The 26,963-nt window shown below is 47.2% G+C and overlaps 1 protein-coding gene and 1 long non-coding RNA gene across 4 annotated transcripts in view; one reads left to right on the top strand and one right to left on the bottom strand.

The window, feature by feature from the left end:
- Positions 1–17,377: 17,377 nt before the first annotated feature.
- On the bottom strand, positions 17,378–25,811 carry LOC143836298 (uncharacterized). Its single transcript, XR_013230568.1, has 3 exons — positions 25,699–25,811; positions 19,264–19,438; positions 17,378–17,651 (listed from the first exon to the last, which is right to left on the bottom strand). It is a non-coding gene; the product is annotated as an uncharacterized LOC143836298 (long non-coding RNA).
- Positions 24,286–26,963, top strand: part of EMILIN3 (elastin microfibril interfacer 3) — a 26,097-nt gene continuing 23,419 nt past the window's right edge. The window contains exon 1 of one of the 3 annotated variants that reach the window (XM_077335442.1): positions 24,286–24,806. In XM_077335442.1, the coding sequence (XP_077191557.1) occupies positions 24,667–24,806 (140 nt within the window). In that variant the 5' untranslated portion in view covers positions 24,286–24,666. Of the gene's footprint in view, positions 24,873–26,270; positions 26,396–26,963 lie in introns of those variants that run through there. The other 2 variants (XM_077335441.1, XM_077335445.1) reach the window with 2 other exon arrangements.

Raw genomic sequence — 26,963 nt, 5'->3', positions numbered from 1 at the left:
GCTTGGGCCCCACATACCTGAGGGACTGCCTGGCTGACTATGACCCCCATACACCATTGTACTCTGCCAATCCCAACCGGCTGGTTATTTGTAGCCCCCAAGATGTACACCTCACCTCAACTAGATCCAGGGCCTATTTTTGTCCTGGTGGGATGAACTCCAGGCAGATCTGCAGGCCCTTCAGGAGAGCCAGTTTGGTGTAGTGGTTAGGAGTGCGGACTTCTAATCTGGCATGCCGGGTTCGATTCTGCGCTCCCCCACATGCGGCCAGCTGGGTGACCTTGGGCTCGCCACGGCACTGATAAAACTGTTCTGACCGAGCAGGAATATCAGGGCTCTCTCAGCCTCACCTACCCCACAGGGTGTCTGTTGTGGGGAGAGGAAAGGGAAGGCGACTGTAAGCCGCTTTGAGCCTCCTTCGGGTAGGGAAAAGCGGCATATAAGAACCAACTCTTCTTCTTCTTCTTCTTCTTTTGCAGTTCCAAAGGGCCTGCAAAATGGAGCTCTTTTGCCAGGCATTTGCTTGGGACCAGTGAATGATCTATGGTACAATATGTTATTGGCCTCCTCCCATCAAACCCCAGAAGAACTCCCCCCTGGAACAAATAAGATCTGACGGATTTAACATCTGCAAGCAGACTGTGCTGATAATTGGAATTGTAACTGTCTTATAATTTTAACTGCTATTATCAGCAGACTGTGCTGATAATCAGAATTGCTGTCTTATAATTTTAACTGCTATTGTGCTATTGTTTTATGATGAATGTTTTAATGTATTTATTATGTTGTAAACTGCCCCAAGCTGGAGAGGAGAGGATATAAATCCAAATATATATTTAGAAAGAGAGATTCCTAATGATCTAACTGCTCTGTTCTGTTGTACTGTCTTTTGTGGAGGCAAGCAGAGAGGAAGAGTGCTCACAGGACCAGGATGTCTCCAGCCGAGCCAATCAGAACACTGCAGGAGATTTGGAAAATACCAAGAAGTTCCTGATCTAAATATGCTGACTATACATCGCTGATGCCCCCTGTAGGTTATTCTTCATATTCTGTTCACTTGAGCACACTGCGGCTCTTGCATATTCCAGCACTTCAATGTGTAGCTTTCACATACATGCAACGGCTTTATTTATTTGTTTGTTTATTTGTTTATTATATTTCTATACCGCCCTCCTATAAGAGTTGGGTAACTTAATTTAGCATCGAAGGCCAAGGGGAACTCCAAGAAACTGTGTGGCCATCAAGAATAAATTGCCCTACCATGTTTAAATGGGAATCTTGGGGCAAAGGACAACCACAGTTCTGCAGCCCTTTTGCCGCTGGCCCCAAAACTACACCAGCGGTTAACCCTGTGGGGTTAGAGCATCAGCATGCTGGATAATCAGTGGCACATAGCACATTGCAAAGATGGTTTGAACACAGATTTTGCAAGCAGGGTGGAAATTCATATTTGCATAGAATAGTGTCGCTATCGAGACAGAAGGCTCTTCTGTATCCAAATGTTTTCTCCTTTGTGACTACAATTTTGTGCTGTTGTAAAGATATTTATGGCCAGTCTGAGCCAGATCCCAAATTTGGCAGATTCTTTAGACCAGGAAATTCCTTGCACATTGGGAACTTCTCCAAGACTCAACCTAAATTATTGTGCTGAGGGAAATATCAAGTTCTCGTTTTCTTTTTTTGGTCTGTTCGTGTGTCAATTGGACCACAGAGAGCATGTATTTCTGGACAGGAGGAAAATGGATTGAGAGAAACAAAAGGAAGGTCGAAAGCAGATGTGCTACCTAAAGGAAGAACTGCTTGCAAGGCAGAGTCAGTAAATTTAGCAATTAGCCCCAGGAGATACATTCAGAAGGAAGTTTAATTCTTCAACGAGAAGGTGCAAGATGCTTTCGCCCATACCTTTTTTCTTTAGCCAGGTATGTTGAAGAAGAACTTGAAAAAAACAAGAGATAGACTAATTCAGGGATAGTCAACCTGTGGTCCTCCAGATGTCCATGGCAGGGGCTCATGGGAATTGTCCTCCATGGACATCTGGAGGACCACAGGTTGACTACCCCTGGCCTAATTTATGAGGTCTTTCTTCTCCACATCTCTTCTTCCATGTGCTCTGCTCTACTGATTACTAAAATTAACCTTCTACTGCCCTTTCTACTTCCATGCCAAATAGGTCTTTTCTCCCTTTCCCTATCTGTTTTCTATTTTGCCCAGGATATACAGAAAATTTCCATAATTTTACACCAATTCAGTGAGTCTAGCCATGTTTATTCTGCAATAAGTAGACTCATTGAGAGAGCATAGAGTTGTAGCTTTACAATGCATCCTAAGAAGACCTAAACCCTTCTAAGTCCATTGAAGTCAGTGGCCTTGAAAGGGTAGAAGTCTACTTAGGAGTGTACTGCTAGTTCTTTATTTTGTATTGGCGTGACCACCCCCTACTAGCAATGAGTATCCCACCACATGATGAAGCAGTGAATGTGTAGAGTCAGCCATTTTGGAATCACCATCCACGAGGTTCTAGTCATCCTCTGAAGAAGTTCCTCATGCCTCAAAAAGCTATCCTAAGCAGGTTATATCATTTTATTAAATAGGGCTTACTTCTAGGAAACTATTCTTAGGATTGCAGCATACATTTGTTATGCCTGAATTCTTGACTAATCCAGATCTACGCAGGTCTTCTAGCAACTGTTGGTGCGAACCTGTACTTCAGGTCATGCGCTTTGGTCCATTCTGTGAAATGGAATGTGGCAGTTCTCTAAGAAGATTATCACCTAAGAATGGTCAAAGGCTCATTTTTCTGATTGCCCTCTTTTTCTCTCTTTCTCTCCACACACATCCCCACACACCCAATCACTATCTGCTTTGTGGTCACCCACTAACCATTTGGCTTTGTTAATTGGGAATGATTCCCTCCTGGCTGTGGCTGGATTCAGAGTGCCACCAAGCACATGGCAACCACTTCAAGACTCGGGCTATGTGTCATTGCCAACTGTGGGTGGAGAGCTACCTGCTTGTAGCTCCCAGCTGTGTTATGTGCCCATCTTCCTTGATTTTTTCTGACAGCTGAAGGATCTGGATAATGCAATCAGATTACTCTGAGGCCAGTGACTAGAGAGAGCTTGGTTTCAGGAGAGCAGCATTTGCACTCTCGCTCTGCAGTAAAGCTCACTAGGTGACCTTGGGCCAGTCTTGTCTCTTGGGATGGATCCCACAGATCTGTTCCATTAGGAGTGATGTTAATCTCTGGCACAAGGAGTCTTCCCCTGATACAAGAAGCTATTTAGATTGCATCAGGGAAGGTTCATTGCGCATGAGGAAAGCATCATGACTCGTGGGACAGATCTATGGGATCCAGCCCCTCAGCTATCCTTCTTTAAAGGGTTATTCTGAAGATAAGTAAGACAGTCTTTGTGTATGCTTCCCTGAGCCCCTTTGACAAAGGTTAGGATACCAGTATTTACAGGTGATTGTACAGGTGGTCGCTAATTCTTCTAGTGATTACCTGAATCTAAGCAGAGCATGATGAAAGGAATGTGAGACATGATACAACTGATTCATGTTCTCTGCACAAATGCCACTTGCTTGCCCTCTACCACCCATCAGCCAGCCAATGTCTGTGTGACATAGAACCAACTAATCTGAGACTTCCAGAATTTACATATTACCAAAACAATGTGGGAAGAAGCCATGAAGAAGCATCATACGGAAAGAGGGTGTGAACCTGTGATGGACAGCACTTCAAGAACAAGCCCCAAAGTGCTGAAGTATCATAGACGCAGGAGGTGAAGAGTTAAGCCTTCACATAGCTAGGGAGCTTGAGTGACAGGCTGCTCCAAGCGCTCTGATTGGTCAGCACTTTGAGGCTTCCTTTTACAGTGCTGTCCATCACAGGACCTATGTACCAGATATGTATTGAATGGTACCTGCACCACAGCACATATTGCATAAATTGCCAGGGATGTTTTTATTCACTTTGGGCCATTTTTCTTCAAATGTTGCACAGCATCTCACTCCAATATATTTCTAAAAGACCATCAGAGCAAAGAATCATCCCCATTGGCTGGTCTCTGAAAGCAATTCAGATTATATACAGCTTTTTTATAACCGCCTCATTCAGGAAAATGCATCTCCCAATCATGCCGTCCTCCATTTTGCATAGGGTTTGACTGGACTTTGGCAAGAGGTGGGAGAAACTACAGAGGAATGTGGCAGGGCCCCACTCCCTCCCAAAAAACAGTGGGCAATTTCAGACTGACTATTGAAACTCATTTCCTGCTTTAGTGACACAATTCCTAAACAGAACCGTTGGCACGAGAGAAACAAAAAGACATGTTTGAACTGCAAGGTGCTGAGATCGGGTTGAAGTATTTAAATGGTGTGGAAACGAGTGGATGATTTCTATAGAGAATGACATCATATTTTCCTGCTGGAAGGCGGCCACTTCTTGGTTCTACATCTTACAGGAAAGCTTTGGCTGGAGACACAGAACAGAGAGTAGGTCTGTGTTTTTTTTTTTAAACACACACCAAAAAAAAAAAAAAAAAAGTCTTGTTCCACATTGCACCTGGCTCAGGGAAGGAGAATGTTTGCTTTAGCCAGGTAATTGCAGGGACGAAGAACAGACCTTTTATGGTTTGTATCCTTAAAGCTCCAGTTCAATTTCCTGAACAATCAAGAGCTCCACTTCAGAAGTGCTAGAAGAGGGGGTACCAGAGAGCTGTGAACACTCCAGCTCAATCCTTCATTACCCAAAATTAAATTTTGGTGCTCAGGTTTGCTCTTTAACAAATACGAAGTATGGGGCACAAACCCTTCTTCCTGGCACATGTGTGCACAAGAAAGAGGAATGTTGAGCAAGTGGGTTGAAGGCAGGGTTACCAATCTGAAGTTGGGACCTGGAGTTTCCCTAGAATTGCAGCTCGTCTCTTGACTGCAGAGATCCATTCCACTGGAGGAGGTGGCAGCTTCAGCGGGTGCATTCTGTCTTCATATCTTAGTTGAGGTCAATATCCATGCGCTGCCATCTCCAGACTCAAACACTCAGGAGGTTCCCTAGCTGGGGTTAGCAACTTTAGTTGAAGGACCATACTGGATTTGAGGAATCTTGATTGGGTCTGTGCCAAACTGTTCAACACACTTTGGATATGTTGAGATCATTGATTCTGGTCACTGTCTTCTTTCAGTATTCCTGTATTATAGATGCACCTAGGGAAAGAAGCAGTCTTTCCAGAAGAAGAATTGTTTTAATACCCTTTGTTCACTGTCTGAAGGAGTCTCAAAGCAGCATACAATCGCCTTCCCTTTCCTCTCCCCACAACAGACACCCTGTGAGGTGGGTGATGCTGAGAGAGCTTCTGACAGGACTGCTCAGTCAGAACAGCTCTGTCAGGGCTGTGACAAGTCCAAGATCACCCAGCTGGCTGCACGTGGGGGAGCGGGGAATCAAACCTGGCTCACCAGACTAGAATCCACCGCTCTTAATCACTCTACCAACCTGAATGCTTCTTGTTTTCTCAGATTTTCATGGCAGGAAAGGAAGGCCTCCAAACCCTGACTTCCGCAAGTTAAATGTTGTGAGTTAATGTTCCATTCTCCCCCCACCTCCCGAAAAAAAAAGCTCGTAATCAACATCCCACAGAAAAACCCCATAAGATCAAAGTTCACAGTGTAAGAACCATTACATACAGTTCAATAAACGAAAAGAAAGCTTTGAAGAGTATTTCTCATTATGCAAAGGCCAAAGATCACTGAATATTAAGGTTATAAAATAGCTCTGAAGAAACACAGAAGTTCAATTTGTGTTCTGGAGAAAGTCAGCTCAGTGGAAAGCTGGTCACTTGACCCATTTTTCAATTCATCCCATTGTGAGTATTACTCCAGTATAAAGCCTCAGAAAGCCACATGGTTTGCACATTCCAAATGGTGCAAGCACCTCAACCATACATTCCTAAACAGAGTCACACCCTTCTAAACCCATTGCCTTCAATGATCTGCTTATGATGGTACTGCTAATCCCCTAATCAGAGCCGTAACTGGCTAATTTGGTGCCTAAGGCAAGAATATAAAGTTGCACCCTCCCAAACCGGTATTTAACTTATTGTTTTAAAATACAAATTAGACTATTTCAGGTCCGTATTTTACAGCTGGCCTGGCATGTCCTGAACTTGCTACCAGTTGTGGGCTTGTGGGCTGTGTCAGCTCTCTTCATAATGGGTCTTAGTCTTCTTGCCAGCTTGCTTTTCTGGACTCCAGCCAAGTTTCTCTTGTGCTCAAGTTTCCCTGATTCTTCTAAAGGCATGGGCAGACTTCTGGTTGTCCAATGCCAGCCTACCGAAAGAGGGTGAGGCTTATTAACATAAAGAATGATTGGCCCTTTTATCCTAATGGACCAGCTTCGCCTGCTTGGGTTGGCTTGGTTTGAATTTTTGAAATGTACCATTTGCCTAAAGGCTTGGCAGCTTGGGATAGTGGATGCACATTTGGTATATTGTTCCTGATGTTATCTTCCTTTGTGCGCCCTTGGCCTTGCTACAGCTCTGCTCCTAATTCTGGCACTGATAACTTTTGGTCTGTTAAAAAATCTGTATTACCATGTAAAATTATCGTGAATATAAATCTAATGGGCTGAAACCCAGGATAAATAAAGAAGGCCTTTGGAAGGGGTGGGGTGGGGGGATAGCATGACATTGGGTTAAACATCAAAACCTGAAGAGCCCATGACAGATGTTCCTCAGAGAACAAAACTACCCAGGAGGCTGATCCTGCATTGAGCAGGGGGGTCGGCTGGAGGCCTGTATGGCCCCTTCCAACTCTGTTTCTAAGATTGTTGCCAGGGAAGCCAGATCTCCTGCTCTCACAGGAGACCACTCACTTACCCCTGTCAGCTGGGCAACAGTGGGAATCTACAAGGGAAATGGGGGGTGGGGGCTCATTGTCACCAGCAACACTTTGATGTCACTTCCAACACAACCCAGAAGTGACATCATCGCATCAGGCAATTCTTTAGCCTTTGGCCAGAACTCTGTGGTTAAACAATAGAATCAGGGACAAATCTATAGAAGCACAAGAAATATGATGACACTACCCCTGGCTTTCACCAGAAGTGATGTCAGAATAATGCTGATGATGTTGTGACAAGGCCACTCCTCAAGTGAGTCTCCCACCCATTGGCAATCTTGGGCTGACAACCCAACTTGTGGCCAGGGCCGGATTTTCCTATAGGCTAACTAGGCTTCAGCCTAGGGCCTCAAGATCAAGAGGGGCCTTAGTACCAACGACATGTTTCATTTAACATACTGATATATATCACAGTAATGATGTATTTTATTATCTCTCATGTAATTTACAAACTTAAAAATGGGAGGTCAAAGGGCCACATAAGTGGAATAGCCTAGGGCCTCTTTTCATGTAAATCCAGCTCTGCTTGTGGCATCTTAAAGATTAATGCTGTTTTATTCCAAAATAAACTTTTAGGGACTACTTTATATGCACGTGATGAGCCTTTAGAGGTAGGCCTCATACACTCATGCCTCGTACATAACAGACCTGCCTGTGGAGAGTTGTTGCATTGCATCTGAAGAAGTACACAAAAGCGTATGCTGGGTTATGTGCTATTAGGCTTTGATAGCACAAGATTCTTGCTTATTTCAGAAGACGAGAGTCCCAGAGCACTTGCTAAGTGTAAGCAAAGCTCTGCTCAACAAAGGTCAACGTCATGTGGATGCTCCTCAAAATAACCCAGCTGTAAGCAAATTAGGGCAGAGCAAAAAATCCTTGTTGGAACAGCTTTTGTGCATTAAACCTGCACTGGTGATGGCACACCCTTAGTGCAGATACAGCCAGAATTCTTCATAATAGTCCACTAGAGGAAGAGAATAGAGGTTTGCCTACAGTGTTAAGAAGTAGAGATTCTTGGCTGTACAAGCTCAGTAGTTATGTACCATTTACGCATTACACAGGCAGGACTTATAGGATCCTTCACGAAACCATCACAAATTCTAGTAATCAAAATTAATCCACTCCTGATTATGCACTAATCGTAGCTACAGTGCTTGGGTGCCTAGTATATTATGTAGACATAAAACCTTGGAGTGTGTTTTGCACTAGAAGAAAGCATTAATTTGAAGCCTAGGAGGGATCAGTTTGCAATAATAATGAACCTGGTGAGTAGCGTGTCAGGGTTCGAGGGGTCCGCTCCTCTTCTTTGCTCCGCCACGGTGTCGGCAGACGGGAAGGCAGGTCGGAATAGCACTTGAGGCAGATAGTCGACGTCTTAGAATGGAGTCTACCGGGAAACCCGGGCTGGAACTCCCGGGCTCGTGATAGTTTCTTGCACTATCTCGAACCCCACCTCCTCACTGACGCTGACCTCTCCCATTAAGTAGCTTTCCTCCCTCGCATCCCCCGCCCACCGAACCCTTAAAGGAGAAGCTCCGGCGTCTTGAATCCGTTGTTTCAATCTTGGGCGGCTCCTTGCCTGGCCAAGACCGCTCCTCACTCCTCTCCGGTCCCCCAAGTGTAAACACTGCTCCTTGTTGGGGATTCCCCCCGCCGAGGACTCCTCTAGACCCGGCTCTGCAGGGTTGGATAAAGGTCCAGGTGATACGCCTCTCATTGGTGAGTCCCCGGGTAGGAGCGGTGAAGTCGGAGAAACCCCGACATAGCGTAAATTCAGTTTCCAAGCCCTTTATGTTTGATTGTGCAGGACCACTGCTTTAATGTCCCCCCCCCCCTTTAAGGACAGTCCTACTTGATAAAACGTGACCTGTACCTTCGGTATACATTCACTTCTAGTTTTGAAATACGTCGGCTGACCACAGTCGTTCCTTCTCATCTCTTCTCATCCACGCCTGGGACTTTCTTGCACTGGAGTTGGTTGTCTTCTGCATGCACCCCATCAGACGTGCTGCCGCTTGCTGCTGTCCCAGCATTTTTTTTTGTGAATGGCCATGAGAACAGCGAGTGGATTTTAATGTGGATTTGGAAAGGCTCCATCGCTGGTAAGACTTGCGGCTAATCTTGACAAATGATCACAGCACGAGGGTTTGCCAAGCCAGAGATAAGGCTGTGGGACCACTTCAAGCAGGCACATTTTTCCCACGAAGAAAGGGGGTTTGTTCTCTTTCCCTAGGAGTTGTGGCCTCTCTGTCCTGAGACCTCTGGGCTAGCTCACATTCTGTCTGTGGATGGGGAGTGTTTTCAAATGGCACCAAGTGCTTGTTCTTAGGAGAAGTGGGCATTAGTTGCATCCAGCTGCTCAGCTTTTGTGGATGACGGTACATTTACATCTTTGGAGAGCAGGACTAGGCATCTGTTCAGATCCCAGGCCCCCTACCACCATATATTTTAACCCTCTCATTGCCCGGAGCTTTTAAATGCATCTCTCCCTTTCCTTCCTTTTCCTTAAACTTTCCAACTGGAGGAGTGTGTTGGCTTGGAAGATCTCCGCGTTTGTGCCACCCACAAGCTCACACATACCGTTGTGGGGGGGGGGAAGCAGTTATAAAGAAGATAAACACGCACTGTGTGTGTCATCCAACACTCAGTTGTACAAATATTCGGATCATAAGCTCTGTTAGCATTCGCTTGCGCTACGTTTCATGTCTGACCTGCTAAATGTCCCAGCTGTCCAATGAGGGGCTTGTATAAGCAAACCGAACTTCAGCAGCTGCCATCTTTCATGGAGGAACATGGAGCTATCAGAGGGCCATTTGGGGGCCTCGTTTGATAAGCATCACAGGAAATCTTCCCTGATCTGGAGAGCTAAATCCCGGCTCCAAGCACTAATACTATAAAAATCAGGTCCCATCTGTTCCATTGGAGAAAAATGCCTTCATTGTCAGGAAAGATTCTCCAGAAACAAGAGTCTGGGATGTCCATCATTAATCAGTCACTCATTCAGGAGGCCTCTCTTCAGTCACAAGCAGTCACCCATCCATTACTAGGAAAGAAGGACATGGACAATTATTGTCCTGTCTCTAATTTGTCCTTCCTGGGCAATATTACTATTACTATTACTATTACTATTACTATTACTATTACTATTACTATTACTATTACTATTACTATTACTATTACTATTACTATTACTATTACTATTACTATTACTATTACTATTATTATATTTGTTACTCACCTCTCCCCACAGGCTTGAGGCAAGTTACAGCATATAAAACCCCAATAAAACCATTCAATAAAATCCATAAAAACAAGAATATACAATATACTAAACAAAATAAAACAGTAAAACAGATGCGGCAAAGAACTCCAGTCTAATCTATACTACCCCAAGGTAGTATAGAGGGGTGATGGGAGACAGAGGGTGCTGACTGCGCTTCACTCCTGCTGCTATGAGCGGGGTCAGATCTTCCAAATGATTGACAGAACAGTTGCCGAACAGCTCCAGGTCTTCCTGGATGACTTATCTTCTCTTGTCCCTTCCGCCCATCTTCAAGCCAGGCTATAGGTTGGAGAGGACACTGCGGTGTTTAGTTGTTGATCTCTGCCCAAATATAGACAAGAGCTGTGCCTCTTTGCTGCTCTCACTGGAGTTATCAGCAGACTTTGAAATGGTAGACCATAACTTCCTCTTGAGAAATTTGGAATAATCAAGGGGCGTGCTTTGAACTGGTTTTAATGGTTCTTTATGGACCAGACTCAGATTATTGTTGTCGGAGGCCAGTTGACATCAGGTGAGGCTTATCCTGTGGGGTCCCATAAGAATCAGTCCTATCACCTATGCTACTGGATCTCTATGTAAATCTCTAAGTAGAAAACATGTATGGTTTTGGATAAGGTTCTCATCAATATGCTGTCAGCATTTTGCTCTTTGTTTCCTTATCCAAATTGCCTGGCAATGTTGTACCATTTCTGAGCCAGTGCATGGCTGCTATGGTTGAATGGCTGCACGTAAGCAAGTTGAAACTAGATCCTGACCATGGATCTGAGTCTGCTCCCTACTTTTGATGGATTCAGCACTGTTACCTAAGAAGCAAGTTAACAACCCATCAGCCATGATACAAGCAAAAGAAATGATTTTCAAGCTGGTGATGGCAAATAACAGTTTATTCCACTGTAAAACAATTTCTCAAACTTTCCAGATCATCAAAACAAACTCCTAGGCATTTTTCATTTTTGATATCTTCATCAGTGATATGTGGTACTCTTAATATTTTATCAATAAATCCTCTTTAAATGAATTCTTATCAATGATGAACATGTATCAGAAGAATATAAACGTAATCCTATGATGATACGTTATTGTATATGGTTCTCTATCCAAATGGTTCTATAGTATCCAGTATACAGAGGTGTACGAGTATTCGCATCACAAAGTGTAAATCCTCTTCAGTAGTGAAGATACCTGTTCATCACTGACAAAGATACCAAAAATAAAAAGTGCCTAGGAGTTTGTTTTGATAATTTGGAAAGTTTGAGAAACTGTTTTACAGCAGAATGAACAGTTATTTGGCATTGACAGATTGAAAATAATTTCTTTTTCAAGGAGCAAAATAAAGCAGCTCCCTGGGTTCATCTTCATGATCTGATTGCCTCACTCCCATATTAACAACCTGATGTCCCTCGGCTAACGTGGGGCAGTTTGGGGGGGGTTAGTGGGGTTAGTTAGTGCTCACCTGTTGCCTAACGTTGATAATGTTGATAGTGGTGATTGGTTTTAATGGTTTTAACTATGGGTTTTATTGCAATTTTTATCTTGTAAACCGCCGTGAGCCTAAGGGAATGGCGGTATAAAAGTTGAATGAATGAATGAATGAATGAATGAATGAATGAATGAATGAATGAATGAATGAATGAATGAACCCACTTTCTTCCATCTTCATGAAGCCTGGACTGTGACCATGCCACAAAGCTAGACTAACTTAATGCTCTCTACAGTCATTCCTTAAGGTCATCTTGTAAAATCCAGCTGATAAAAATGCTGCCATTATTACTGGAAGCTAGGCAGACTATGCATATGATACCCATTCCATAATCACTCTGTTGGTTACTGATCAGTTACTGGGTTCAGTTCAAAGTACTGGTTATGGCCTTGGACCCATATATCTGCAAAACCACCTTTCTTCCTGTGTTTGTGAGTGCCACCCCTTGCATGGGTACAAACAACAGCTATGCATGCCTGAGCTTCCTCTTGTGTAGCCCCTGTCCTTCTGGAATGGTCTCCCTGAGGAGGTCAGGAAAGCACCCTCACTTATAGCCTTACACAGCGTACAACAGCAATGTCAAGGAGGGTGTTTTTATGAAGTAAACAGGATTGTAGTTTAACAGAAGGGTAGCGGGAGGTGCTTTTATGAATAGGAATGTAGTCTATTACAGGGGCCCCCAACCCCTAGTGCGGAGACCGGTACCAGTCGGTCGATCAGTCGGTACCGGACCTTGGCTCCTCCTCGTCCTCCTCCCTGGCTGCTGCCTCAGGGGCTGCCCTGCCACCTTTGGTGCTCTCCAGCAGCTGCCATGGCTGGGGTTCTCCCTCGGAGTGGCACTGTGCAGCTGCTGCTTGCAGCATCCCCCTGCATTGTCTGCTACTGTTGTAATCCTAATCATATTGCATTGTTCACTGGATGTTTTATGCTGTTTGATTGTATTGTTTTTGTGTTTTATAATCCTCCTTGTGTCTCAGACATAAAGGTGGGCTGAAAATAGATAAATAAATAAGCCCAGGCACAATCAACACCACTGGATTAACTAGAATTTCTGCAGAATTACATACTTTAATCCTGTTGAGTTCATTGCAGTTTAAGCGTATCTAATTTGTTCTTGTTTACACTCACTAAATCTTGTGGTCTGCTTAGAGTCATACATGGATTTGCTTTTGTTAAAGCATGGAGTGGTGACTCGATAAACAGTTAATAGACCTGTTCACTGCTGTTTCTATCCAACCCTTCCTTCAAGGAGCTTTCTTACCCTTTTCCTTTGAAAATATACCAGAATGGAACTTCATTTTCTAAATGGAGATCAGTTCACACATTCCTTTTTATCCCCAAGGTTCCAGTTAGCATAGTTGTTAGCTGAGCATGTTTAAAAAAACCAAAAAATAAGCTGTCATTGGTTGGGTTCTACATGCAGCCAAATCTTCATTGTAAGCTCAACAAAAAGTTCAGAGCTCTTCCCCGTGCCCTTTCATTTTACACATTCATGAATGCCTCTTCCAAAATGTGTGGTGTCAATCTCCTGTTTCATTCAATGCGTTATCTGTCCAGTCACAAAACCACCACTTGCCATATGGAATTCATTGCTGGCTGTTTGGGCGTCATCAGGAGAAGGCCAGAACTGAGATGACCAGGGTAGCCTTACCTAGAACTATTTGTTGGTCTAGGATGGATTGATTGAGGAGATTCACGCTATCTTACCAAATTAGCCCTCAGCGGGGCTCCCAGACATAGGTTTTTAAAATAAGTATGAAAAACCTTTAAACACCTAAAACTAATGGCCACAAAAAAAACCAGACAGCAGCAGTTCAACAGCTGTCAGTTATTTGAAAAACCTGATCAATGCAATACAGCATTAAAAAGGCATTGGCAGTGTTAATCATGAAGATCAATAGAACCATCATTCATTTTAGCTCAAGCTTCTTCCATTAGATCGCCAGAAAGGAGGGGCAAGATGAGTTTCTCGAGGAAGGGAATCCCCAACTGTGGGAGCAACTCAATGAAAAAACCCTGCCGTGCGTCCCCTGCCAGAGTAATCTTGGGGAGGGGCCGTGACTTGGTTGTAAAGCAGCTGCTTGGGATACAGACGCTCCCAGGATCAATCCCAGCCATTTCCAGCTAAAAGGATCGGATGGTAGGTGATGTGAAAGACCTCTTCCTGAGGTCTCAGAAGAGCAGGGAATTGCTGGAATGTCCTCAGAAAGTGTTGTGGGATGCCTCAAAATTGAGTTGCAAGTCAGCTTGGAAACAATTTGATGAAATACGAGGTAAGCCAAGACTGGAACTGCTGGGGGTGCCTGAGAAAAGCTGAAAGGCACTTCACTAGCAAACAAGAGAAGCAATGGGGGCAGGGGGGGACGTGCTGGTTACTTGGATGGAACCTTTCCTCTGCTCTGCCACTGAGGCAAGACAAACACAATAATTGCGACTGAGATCCTGGCTCCCAGCACACATCAGAAAGGAAATATTTTACCCAGATGGAGAATGGGAGGTCAGAGCTTGCTGGTTTGTTGACCCATGAAAAGAGGCAATTATTCAGATGATTACTCTGTACAGGTGCTAATTAAAAAGCAGGCAAGGGAGAGGAGGTCACTATTTGGTGTCAGACACTTGTGAAATTAGCTTCTAGGTGGCTTGTTCCTTGCTGCCTTTTCAAAGAAAGCAACAACTTCCTGTCAAAATCCTGCTACAGGCTAGCTGTCTTCTATATTTGGGCCATAATTCATTGCACAGTGATGCCTAAACTGGTTGAATTCAACAAACATAAAAATCAGGCTTTGAGTTTCAGGAAAACTCACTTGAGGTCTTCCTATTGGGGTTCTAGACTAGTCTCCTTCCCATTCCTAATTTTAACCTCATGGATAGTGCCATGAGACAGATTTGAAAATCTGACTGACCTAGGTTATCCATCCACTAATTAATTAATTAAGCAATTTATATGCTGCCCTCACTATTACCTCTCAGTGTGGTATACATGGGAAAATGCATCGAAATTTTTCTAACAGTGTAAAAACAGATCAAGTTAACCAACATCAAAAGCATAATTTAGAAAAATTGAAACTGTAAATATGGCCCTTTGGAGAGGAGGAGACTATAATCTTAGATAGTGTGTTGAAGTTGGATGGATCTGGTGGCTGGGAGGTCTCCCATTGCAGTGTTCAGCTGAGGTGAAGGAAGAACTCCATTTTTCAGGCCCTACAGAGCTGTTTAAGTTCCATTAGGGCCCTGAATTCATTGGGAAGCTCATTCCATCAGGTTGGGGCCACCACTGAAAAGGCCCTGGCTCTTGTCAAGGTTACGTGGGCTTCTTTGGGGTCAGGGATCACCAGTCTGTTTGAGTGGATAGAATGTGTTGTTCTTCAGGGAATAAGGACAAGCTGATGGTCCTTGAGGTACGCAGGACCTGGACCTAGTGAGTTTTATGGGAGTGGGAATTTAAACCTGGCTTTCCTCCCATCTAATCCGATACTTTCTCTCTTGCACCTTTCTTACAATGACTTCTAACTATCTGGCACAATTATTCATGCACCACTTTGGAAATGGAGCCAGATTATTCTGGGATATCGAGTACAATACTACGCCTTTATCCAGCCAACCAGATATTTTACTTCCTAGAAGTGCCTGGTTTAAGAACTCCAGTGATTGGCAAGCATCCAACAGGTACTGATCAGTAATCAACTGGGAGATCCAAAGGTTATCAGTCTCATGTGGGGTATGGCATTCTCCTAGAATTACAACTGATCATACTACAGTTTCCCCTAGAGGAAATGGCAGCTTCAGAGCGTTCAGTGTGGCACTGCATCCCTCTCCAAGCTCCCTTCTTCCTCAGGCAACCCCCTGCCCCAAATCTTCAGGAATTTCCTAAGCCAGAGTGGACAACAGTAGGTAGACTAGGGTATACCTTCTCCCCTCCCCTATAAAATGCTGTAAGCAGAGTTGCCAGGGACCCCCTGGCAGGCATTGGGGAGTGGGAGGGGCTTACCAGCAGGGGCTTACCAGCAGAGGCTTGTTGGCAGGGGCTTGTGGGAATTATAGGCCATCGACAACTGGAGAGCCACAGTCTGGTCACCCCTGACCTAAATTATCATTGCTGGCCATGTGGTGATATCACTCCTCAAAAAACAAGAGCAAAAAGCAAGATACCAGCTTTTGAAAAAGACAGTTCATGTGTACATATATATGTACAACAAATTGTTAATCAAGAAAAGTCCTGTTTATTATCCAACTCTTGGAAAGCCAAAGGCAGAATTCTGACATGGACAATCAGTACACACAAGAAGAGTACCTCCTGTAGTCACTTAGTTAAGAAGTGAGACACAAGTCACTGTGAGCCAGGTTCCATTAAGAGCTTATGTCCTGATATTTTGCTAATGCTGTTGAAGAAAGTTATGAAACAGGCTTTGTTGTACCAGAATCCTGTTCAGTGTGCCGTGCATTGCTGAGAATTTTTCCCTTGGTTTTTCAAGGACTGGATAATAAACAGGACTTAGAATTTTTTTTCTTGATTAACAGTTTGTTGTATTGTTGTGTATATTGGTTGCCAGTTGCAGGCCAGATCAGGTTCAATGTTTTGGTGTTAACCTTTAAGGTCATCCAAGGTCTGGGCGACTCATATCTGCAGGACCGCCTATTTCTTTATGCTCCCTGCAGGCCTTTACATTCTGGGAATGAACCTGTTGGAGGTTCCTGGCTTGAGGGAGGTTTGCTTGGCCTTTTCGGTCCTGGCTGCAATCTGGTGGAATGAGCTCCTGGGAGAGCTGAAGGCCCTGATGGAGCTCTTCCAACAGTTCTTTGGTTGAGGTCAGAGCAAGGAAGATCTGGGCCCCTCATTGGCCAGCTAAGACATTGGGCTCCCCTGTGGTTGCCCCCCCCCCGAGGCAGTCTGTTGAGCCAGGGGGAGGTGGGACTTTTTTGCCATCAAGGGGTGGGTTTATATTGGGAATTTTATTATTGTTTTATGGGAGCTTTATGTTGGGAGGTTATTGTTACCCTCCATGACCTACTGTGTGGGAGTGACAGAATATAAATTGAAAAATAGATAGATGATAGATGACAGACAGACAGACAGATTGCGATTGTGTGTGTGTGTGTGTACATGAACTACCTTGTTTTTTTCGGTTATATCACTTCTGGCATGTAATGGAAGTGGTGTCATCACATCACCAGCAGCTTGGGATACTCTGGTATTTGGGCAAACATTCTATGATAGAAGCCATTTTAACCACAGAGCTTTGGTCCATATACCAGTGTTCTTGATCACTGGCAACACAATGTTATCATTTTTTTGTGCACACCGGAATTGACACAGCCATTTTGCCAATGGCAGCTTATCTCTGCTGCCATCGAATTCCAGCCAGGTGATCAGTGGTGGAGAGTAGGGCCCTCAGCAGAGGTCTGGTAACCCTAAGAAGAATTTGGGAACTATGGACCTCTGGTGTGTCCTGAATGCTGTAGATGGGAAATGTTTCCCCATTAATCCTCCTTGTCTCTGGATTCTGCTGTCCATTTTGTTGATGTCTTCGTTTTGTAGGCCTAAGGGAGGCTGCAGTTCCTGATGCTCCAGGGACTAACACTACTGTTGCCAACCTCCAGGTGGAAAATATAGACGCACTGGGAAACCAATATGGCAATAAAATATCCAAATTGGACTATATAGAGTCTTCTCTCTTCAGTAATTCTTTTATTCTTATTATTTCACACACGTCCCGACACGTTTTGACTTACAGCTTTTTCAAGGGACGGTTTTTATATTTAAGGACCAACTTCAACTTATTACAGAATCTCTTGATAGAGTATAAGGTCATGCTCACAATAGCTGAACTTAGCTTGTGGCACTTCAGATGCCCTCTGAAGGTGGGACTTGGAGAATTACAGCTTCTCTCCAGAAAGATCAGGTTTCCTGGATAAAATGGCAGCTTCTGAAGGTAGATTCTTTGGTGTCATGTTCCTGCTGATCAACCTTCACTCCCTACAGTTCCACAGGGCCTGCAAGACAGAGCTCTTCCGTCAGGTCTTTGGGTGAGGCTGTCTGCCTCATATAAGTAGCTGGGTTGATGGATGGATGGTCCTCCCTTTATACCAGGGAGACATATCCTTTGCAGCTCTCTGGTTACCAAGGGTAGCTGATCATGAGGCAGTCTAAAGACTTTGTCTGAGATAGCATATTTGAGGAACAAATTACGGGCAATAAACATCATCCCCGTGACACAGTTCTTTGTCGCTAACCTCAGGGGTTCCAACCGGCAACAGAACTCAGAATTTCCCAAGTGGGAACACTCAAGGAGGACATCCCTTGAAACGTACATTTTCGAAATGCTACACCTCCCTGTGATGGCGGTCAATGATAAAGTGTGTGCCTCCAGAAATCTTGCAAGTGAAAACCTGTACGATCCAAGTTAGCAATGCATGAGCCACTTCAAATAAACTGAGTGAGCTTTGGAAACCGTTCCCTGTGTGCGGAGGGTAAAGATCGATGAGCACTGAGGTTATAATGCAGCTCTGAAAAACCACAGCAGTTCGGTTCACAGTTGTGGTGAAACGCAGCTGCTCGGTTTGACAGGTAGCCAGTCACTTGATCCGTTTCAGTACATTTTCATTGTGAGCCTTAATCCAGTGCAAAGCCCCAGAAATCTGTATTAACATTTTGGAATCTTTACATGGAAAGCCTGCAATGCTTTCTGTCATTCCCTCCAAGGAGCACTGCCCCCCCCCCCATACTTTTGTGGCAAACCTCAGTTCATTTTGTTTTTACTTGCACACAAATGTAACAAGTTTCTCTTAAGCCTTCATCTCATTTCCTCTCCACATTACTGAAAAATCGTGCAACAAATACCACTTCCACACAGGAATTTGCTCGCATCCCAGGCATTGCGAGGTTTCTATAGTGGGACAAATAGGGCATTTCCCCAGGATCATTTTGACACGGGGCCGGGAGAGTGAAGCCCCCTCTGTATGTTTGGTGTAGTGATTAGGAGTATGGACTTCTAATCTGGCGAGCCGCGTTTGAATCTGCACTCCCCCACGTGCAGCCAGCTGGGTGACCCTGGGTTCACCATGGCACTGATAAAAGTGCTCTGACCGAGCAGGAATATCAAGGCTCTCTCAGGCCCACCTCCCTCACAGGGGGTCTGCTGTGGGGAGAGGAAAGGGAAGGCAACTGTAAGCCACTTTGAGCCTCCTTCGGGTAAAGCGGCATATAAGAACCAACTCTTCTTCTTCTTCTATGTGGGTCATGGCCCCTACCCAAATCGGGCATGATATATCTCAGGAATTGAGAAAAACCAGCCATTCACACAGGACTCTTGTATGGGGTGGGATCTCCAGACCTAACCTGTGAATTCTGTAATGTAATGTATGAAGACTCTCACATGCCCTGGGTTGTTGTTGAGTGCACATAGGGTGGCAGGCTGTGATGGCATTTTTAGATGAAAAATGATTACTAATGATTATTCTCCTGTGGAGTTTCCTTGGCTCATATTTCCATATTACTTGCTTCCCAGTCACTTACCCAATGTGCACCACCTCTGACCCATCCATGTACCTAGTGTGGCAGGAATACAGCCAAATCTTTTGCCCCCCTACCTTCAGAAATACTCACCTTTCCAGTGATATGGAGTGACCTCTACTGGAGAAAGGAGGTGTTGTTGTCCAGCCATGATGATTTGTCCTTAGATAATTTAAGTAAAAGACACATGGACCATCCTCGGAGTGGCTCTCCATAGAATATTTCACAGTGACAGTCATCAGGTGCAACAAGGTATGGGAGGTTCTCTCTAGATTTTAGTGGAGTGAATCTGATTATCCTCCAAACAGCATAGATCAGTGGAATTTGACTGCTAGATAACTGACAAGAAGTCACAGTGGTTAGGTAGAGACACCTGTGTTAAATCAAGGGTTCTTTTTTAAAAAGCTATTACCAACCTGATCAGACTGTTTGTTCGTTTATTTTAAGGTCTACTGGGATCTGAAGGCCCTGTATGATTTGAACAGCACATTAAATTCTTTTAAATAACCTCTTAAATAATACAATTTATAAAAAATTGTCTGCAGGTGGTTGGATGAGCAGCCCAAGAAAAGATTATTTTGCCATATCCATGCTTGCAAGATTTATCATATAGAAAGAAAAAGTCATTTTCTGCAAAATGCTACAAATCAGAGTTCTGTTGACCACATTATTATTATTATTATTATTATTATTATTATTATTATTATTATTATTATTATTATTATTATTATTATTATTATTATTATTATTATTATTATTATTATTATTATTTTGGCAGCCGATCCATGGTGAGATGGGTGGCACTAGGGCCAAATGCATATTTCACTCCCGGCCACCAGAAAATGAGAAATCCAATTTAAATGACCGCTTTCGTCTAGGCTGTACTTAGAGAACCGAAAGCACGTTGGATCATTTTACAAATTCCGGTCCATCCCAGAGGATTATTCTGCCCTGGCACTCATATATCAAGGGGCTCCAGAGCGTAGATTTGCCCTTGACCTACAAAAATCCCTCTCAGCATCCCTGCCAAGTTCCACAAGAATATCACCACCCAGTGAATGGAGATACGGCTGCACTGTAGAAGAGACGTGCTTGTGTGAACAAAAAAGAGCTGGAGAAAATCTGATCGCAGAGGACTATTAGGTCCTTCGCATTTTCCAGATTCTGACTGGCACAGGGAAATAGCTGGTGGGAGTCTGGGGTGCTCAACCATCCTTGCGCTTCCTGAAATGCCTCACCTGCATTTGATTTTCCTCACCCTCTCTCACCTCCTGCTAGGACCACAGTGACAATCTGGAGTGAGATGTGTTTGGGGAGGTCAATTCACTAGGAGCCACTGTACATTTATGCAGCCCCAAATGACCCTGAATTCCCCTCTTACAACCATCCACAGAATATTTCATGACAATAGCTGGGGTGGACTAGCCACTTAACATACAGGAACATTGGCTGGGGGGGGGGCTCCAGCCCTAGGTGACAGACTGATATAGTGGATGATGTGTTGAATTCGGGCCTGGGTTCAAATGCTGGCTAACCTTGATTGCATTTCTAATCTCACAGCAATGGGTTCGCATCCATGAAACAGGATTTAGAGCAACCCCCTGTACATGGTTGTGGTAGGAATAAGTGAGAAAATTATGTTCCTAACCCCATACTGGGTTCCAGATGCTAACTGGGTCGAATGCAGAGAGCAAGAAACAAAACCAGCACCAGACATAGCTAGAAACAGTTTTTAGCGTAACCATATGGTTTATTCACATAACATATTTACAATGCAGTCCCAAGAACACTTTCCAGGGAGTAAACCCTACTGAAGAGACTAGGATTCTGAGTTCACCTGTTTAGGATGGTTCTCTCCGTTTGGTTTATTCTTTCATTATTTAGGAAATTGGTATGCTGCCTCTCCAGATCTGCCCAAAGCAGCTCATAGCAATTAAATGAAATCACTCAACACAATGAAACAATTCAGTGAAACAAATCACATAATGAAATCGGTCGATTCAATTTCATGTATTTAACGTTCATTACCTCTCTGTAGAGATTCCTCCTGCTCAAGAGGCTGAAGACCCAGAGAAGGAGGAAGCTGAGCTGCTGATCCCACCAAACAGTTTAGACACCTCCAGGAAACCCGCACTGGTGTACGGAACAAGCCTTGGGAAGTTGAGGCAGTGGTCTCAGTGAGGCCTTCTGCCTCAGATTTGGACTTTGAACCATCAACCTGAGCCCCCATTGCAGCACCTGTGGTCTTTCCACAACTGAGTTCCTGCTCTAACCACGATAGCAATGCTGGCTCTCAGTTGCAGCACCTGAAATCGTGATAAGAAGCCTGCTACAAGACCCAGGGCCATTTGCAGCACATTATGCTACTTAAAAGAGCCTCTTGTGGCGCAGAGTGGTAAGGCAGCCGTCTGAAAGCTCTGCCCATAAGGCTGGGAGTTCAATCCCAGCAGCCGGCTCAAGGTTGACTCAGCCTTCCATCCTTCTGAGGTCGGTAAAATGAGTACCCAGCTTGCTGGGGGGTAAACGGTCATGACTGGGGAAGGCACTGGCAAACCACCCTGTATTGAGTCTGCCATGAAAACGCTAGAGGGCGTCACCCCAAGGGTCAGACATGACTCGGTGCTTGCACAGGGGATACCTTTACCTTTACGCTACTTAAACAAGGCCTCCCAAATGATTACTGTATTTAAAACTATGTAGGAAGGGTCAGTGTGCATTACTTCTTCTGAGGGCCGTGTCCCTATGAGCTTTCTTTGGGAGCCCAAATGTGTGATTCAATGTAACCCGTGTCCAAGAACTGCATGCAGAGCCCACACCAACAGCTAAATGAAATCTCCAGGCTTACACGGAGAAGGAGTAACAAGAGGGAACTCTGTGCATGCTTTGCTTGGTGGCTTCCTGAGAAATCTGGCTGGCCTGAAAACCAATTGCTGGATTTTGGCAGTCTTTTAAGTAGTGGCAGGACAGATTCCTGTCCTGGATGCTTTAGGCTGATCCTGCATTGAGCAGGGGGTTGGACTAGATGGCCTGGATGGTCTCTTCCAGCTCTAGGATTCTACGACCAGTTGGGTCTTCATCTGATCTATCAGGGCAAGGCAGAGGAAGTAATGAAGGGCAGGTCCATCAATAACTCCATATCTCTGAATACCAGTTGCAGGAAGCTACAGCAGGAGGCAGCTTGGGCCTCCGTGCCTCCAATTTGTGAGTTTTCCAGGGATTCTAGTTGGCCATTAAGAACATAACAGCCCTGCTGAATGAGACCAGCGGTCCATCTAGTCACACAGTGACCAACCAGTTCTTCTGGAGGGTCAACAGCAAAACCTAGAGGCTGAGGCCTTCCACTGATGTTGCCTCTTGGCTCTGAGATTCAGAGTTGAGTGCCTCTGAATGTGGGAGTTCCCCACTGTCACCGACATCTCCGCCATGAATCTCTCTCATTCCTTTTTAGAGCTCTTTATTCCTCTGGCCATCACTACATCCTCTGGCAGCCAATTCTACATTTTAATCACACTCTTTAGATAATAGGATGCTGGGCTAGATGAACTGTGATTCTGATCCAGTAGGGCTCTTCTTGTGTTCTCATATTCTGAGTGAGGACAAATGGCACAGGGGAAAGGCAAAAGAGGACTGCAGAACCTGGCTGGTTCTTTGGGAGGAGGGTGGGAGACTCCTGCCCACACTTCTGCCCTTGGAGTACAGGAAGAATGGGTATGCCATAAGATATCTAGGATTTGTGTAATATCAGTCCTTTGTACATATGGGCTTAAACACTTTTGCCTTGTGTGTTAGAAAAGGGCTTTGGTTTGTCACAGGTTTGGATCGGGCTGGTTTTGCAGAGTGCAGCCAGCCCAACTGGTCAGTGTCTGAAATATATCAATGGCTTCTGGCAAAGAGAAGATGTACAGATCGCAGGCCTTGTGCCCTTTGGCCACCTATATCCATCACAACAGGTAGGGACAACAAAATTTGAGTCCAATGGCACCTTTAAGACCAACAAAGATCTATTCAAGGTGTGAGCTTTCATGTGCAGGGCACACCTGAACTGAACATGCTTTGAGTTACCAGTGCGGGGGCTGCAGTTCTGTAAGTATTGCAGATGTGGGGAATGTGGGGAATCCAGATTAAGTGCCACATGAGACTCCTGTGGTGTCCAGCAATGCTTTGTGTCCTGGTGGTGTGATCAGAAGAAATTGGTGGCATTGTGATTCCAGTGGCATGTCAAATTTGCAAAATGCTGTCTGTTGCTCAGCTGTACAACTGCCTTGCAAGGCAGGTCGCTGTGACACCTGACTGCAAACAAGGAACCTGGGCTGAGGCTTGCCCGAGGCTACACATGGCAGGGACCGAATTGGAACTCAGCTCTTTCTGGGCCAAGATCAACATGTGGTCCAGTGGTTCACATTGCATGTAGCCATGATGATGAGAGGCAGAAGACAACTCCACCCGTGCCTTACCAAGTGAAATCAGCACTGCCACCCAATAGCCATCAAGCCCAGGGCCAGGTACTGAAGCAATGAAAAGACTCATGACCGAGTGATCAGGATCCCTCCTGCTTTGACCCTCTGCCTTTCTTCCCAGCTATTCATTCTCCCATTCTGCCCTTGCAACAATCTGAGACATCTGCTGGGCTAAGGCAGAGAGACCTGCCCAAGTCAGCCAGGTGGTTTCAGTGCAGAGGGGGTGGGGGTGGTGACCAGAGCACCACACAGGTCAATGCGCCTTTTTCCTGATGTGGACAGCAACCTGCATCCTTCTTCTCATCTGTGGACTACTGGCCAATTGTCAGCATGCAGCACACGGATGCAATTTGAGTCAGGCTGGGCAAGTGGTAAGGGACCCAGGGGTCTGAAATGGATCCCACCACTGCCCCCCTGCCACCAACATCCCCCCAAAGCCTGGCAGCACAGCCTCCGGTCCATCCGTCTCCCCGTCCCCCTTTTTCATCCCCATTTGTTTGATGCTGCCCCGTGGGCGGGGGTGGCGGGGTCCCCCTGTGTTTTGGGAGGGGGGCGAGCGACCGAAAGGCCAGTCGGCGGGAGGAGGCGACGGCGGGGCTCGTATGCTAATCCCGCGCGAGGGAGGGCCCCGCCTCCCCCCCCCCCCCCCGCTCGGCGAGCCGGCCCGACTGCAGCCAGGCGAGCAGCGAGGCAACGTACAAAAGCGAGGCCGGGCGCAAGCAGACCGGGGTGCCTGGAGGGGAGACCTCCCTCCTTCCCTCCCTCCGCTCGCCTCCCCCCGCGCCCGGCTCTGGTGCCAGGACCTGCCCGTCCTCGGAAACCTGGAAGGGACTTCCCGGGGCCGGAGCGCGGCGGCGGCGGCGGCGGCGGCGGCGACGACCCACCTTCTGCCCCGCCCTCGAGGGCGCCCCCTCCACCCACCCACCCACCCCCCGCCGGGAAGGCAGCCGCGACTCCGGAGCCGGCAGATCCTCGGGGACCGGCAGCAGGGGCAGGCGGTGGCCCGGCGCGCGTCTCTCCCCGCTGCCCGTCGGAGAACATGACCAGGGCCAGGAGACTCCGCGGGAAAGCTCTGCCCTGCGCTTCGCTCTCGCTGCTCTGGGTCGGCACGCTCGTCTGCCTGGCCGATGCCAAGGGCACCTATTACCGGCCCCCGGTGCCCATCCCGTTCGGCCACAGGTACAACCTCTACACCTCAGGATCGAGCCCCCAGCTGACGCCGGGCAAGCCCATGGGGAAGCACAAGTAAGCCCTCGCACCGCCGCCGTCGCGTCCCGGCTTCGGGGGGCTTTTGTTCGCTCGCTCGCTCGCTCGCTGGCGTTTGGCGAGGCGAGCCATCGGAAGAGCGGCGGGGCGGGCGCAGCTCCCGTGCCGCTCCGCCGAGGATGGAAAGTTCCCTGGAGAAAGGGCTGGCCGGGGAGGGGGAGCGGCGAGAGCTGGGCACCTGGTCACCCACCCCGACGAGGGCGCGATCGCTTCCCGGGCGCCTGCATGACCGCTCGCCTGTCCCCTCCTCCGCCCGCCCCGCTTCTCCCTTCCACGAAAGCAAGAGCTGTAGAGTTCCGATGGGTTTTCAGCATGTCCCAAAGCCCCGGGCAGGGGGGCGGGGAGGGGAGCGAGTCTCGGCGCGGGGCTTTGGGTCGCTTTCTTTTCCCGCCCCCAGCGGACTTCGCAGCGGCGTATGGGAGGTCTGCTGTCTGGGTTCGACGGCGGCGATCTATAGGAAGGGGGAAAGGCGCAGCCCAGCGAGCTCCCCCGGGCCCGCTTTCTAAGAGAGGGGGGACACCTTCCCCCCCCCCCGGCAGAGCAGAATTGTTTCCCGCCGGCACGCTGGGCAACACCCCCCCCCGGCAGCGCCCCCTGCGACATGCACTCGAGGCAGCCCCAGGTGGGGCGGCGGCCAGCCGGAGCCAAGCGCCCCCCCCCCGGAACCTTTGGCCTGCCCGGGGAGAGGCTTGGCGCCCGAGGAGCTCCGGGCTCTGCGTCGCTCCCCTCGGCTGGGTGGAGCCCGGCGGCGCCCTTGGCCTCGCCTTGGCGGAACCGCAGGCAGGCAGGACTAGTCGGGACTCACCTGCCCGCGCCCCGACGGGGCAGCGGCCAAGTGGCGGCGCAGAGGGAGCTCCCGCCCCGCCTCCTTGGGCGCCGGGCTCCGGTTCCCCCGCTCAGCGGCCTGGCAGGCACGAGTCCGAATCAAACGGCCTGCAGAGCGCCGCCTCTCGCCGCCAGACTCCCCCCCCCCCCCCCCCGTCTTGCACCAATAGTCACGGCTCCATTGATTTAGCCGATTCCCCGAGTGGATCCCTCGACAGCGCGAGCCTTTCATTCTGCACACGCTGGGTGACGCGCTCGCAATGTGCTTTTGCACCTGGCTTCCCCTGTGCGGAACGGGGATCTGCTGTGTGCATTGAAAGGAGTCCACGGGTGTGGAGTGCCTCGCGTCCACCCGGCAGGCGCGCATGGGCCCCGCCAACTCCGCCTCGCATTGCGCTGGAAGGCAGCGCAGCGCCCCGCCGCGTTCGCGGTCAGGGGAGGCGGGGGAAGGAGGACGCTGCGGGGGGCGGAGAACCAGCCGGCTGTCGGCGGAGCCCTGCGGGGGGGAGGCATCGCCTGCAGAGGGAATTGCAAACAGCCCGCGGGTGGAAAGAGCGCTGGCGGCGCGTACTGCCTTCTACCGCAAAACAACTGTCGAGGCCGGGCGGAACCGTTCGCACATCTGCGTTTTAATAAAGCCAGGAGGATCGGCTTTTCCAGCCCTCTGCGCAGAGCAAGTGAGTGGGTCCCAAACTCAGAAAAAGAATCCCCATATGAGCATAGGGACACCGGATAAGAAATCCAAAGTAGCAGCTCTCTAAAGCAGGGGTAGTCAACCTGTGGTCCTCCAGATGTCCATGGACTAGAATTCCCTGCCAGTACTGGCAGGGGCTCATGGGAATTGTAGTCCATGGACATCTGGAGGACCACAGGTTGACTCCCCCTGCTCTAAAGGGATTTTGCAGGAGGCAGGTTTCGTCTGAACCCGGTAGACTCAACGCCCTGTTCCCCACATTGGGTAATGCACCTTCATTGCACTTCAGAAGCAGTGTTCTGTTTTGCACAGGAAAATCAAGCTGGAAAAGCACAAAGAAAGTGCATTGTCCAACCTACACAGGACCTTTGATACGCTTAGCCTTTTCTCCTTTGACCATAGAAGCTAAGCAGGGTCAGCTTGGGCTAGTATTCAAAGGGGAGACCTCCGAGAAATACAGGGCTGCTTAACGGAGGCAGATAATGGCAAACTATCTCTGAACATCTTTGGTTTGGAAAACCCCATAAGGTCGCAATGATTCTCCTGTAAGT

This window comes from Paroedura picta, chromosome 4 (genome assembly GCF_049243985.1).
Source record: "Paroedura picta isolate Pp20150507F chromosome 4, Ppicta_v3.0, whole genome shotgun sequence".
Lineage (NCBI taxonomy): Eukaryota > Metazoa > Chordata > Lepidosauria > Squamata > Gekkonidae > Paroedura > Paroedura picta.
Note: the sequence above shows the minus strand (reverse complement) of the source record. Positions and strands in the feature narration are given on the sequence as shown.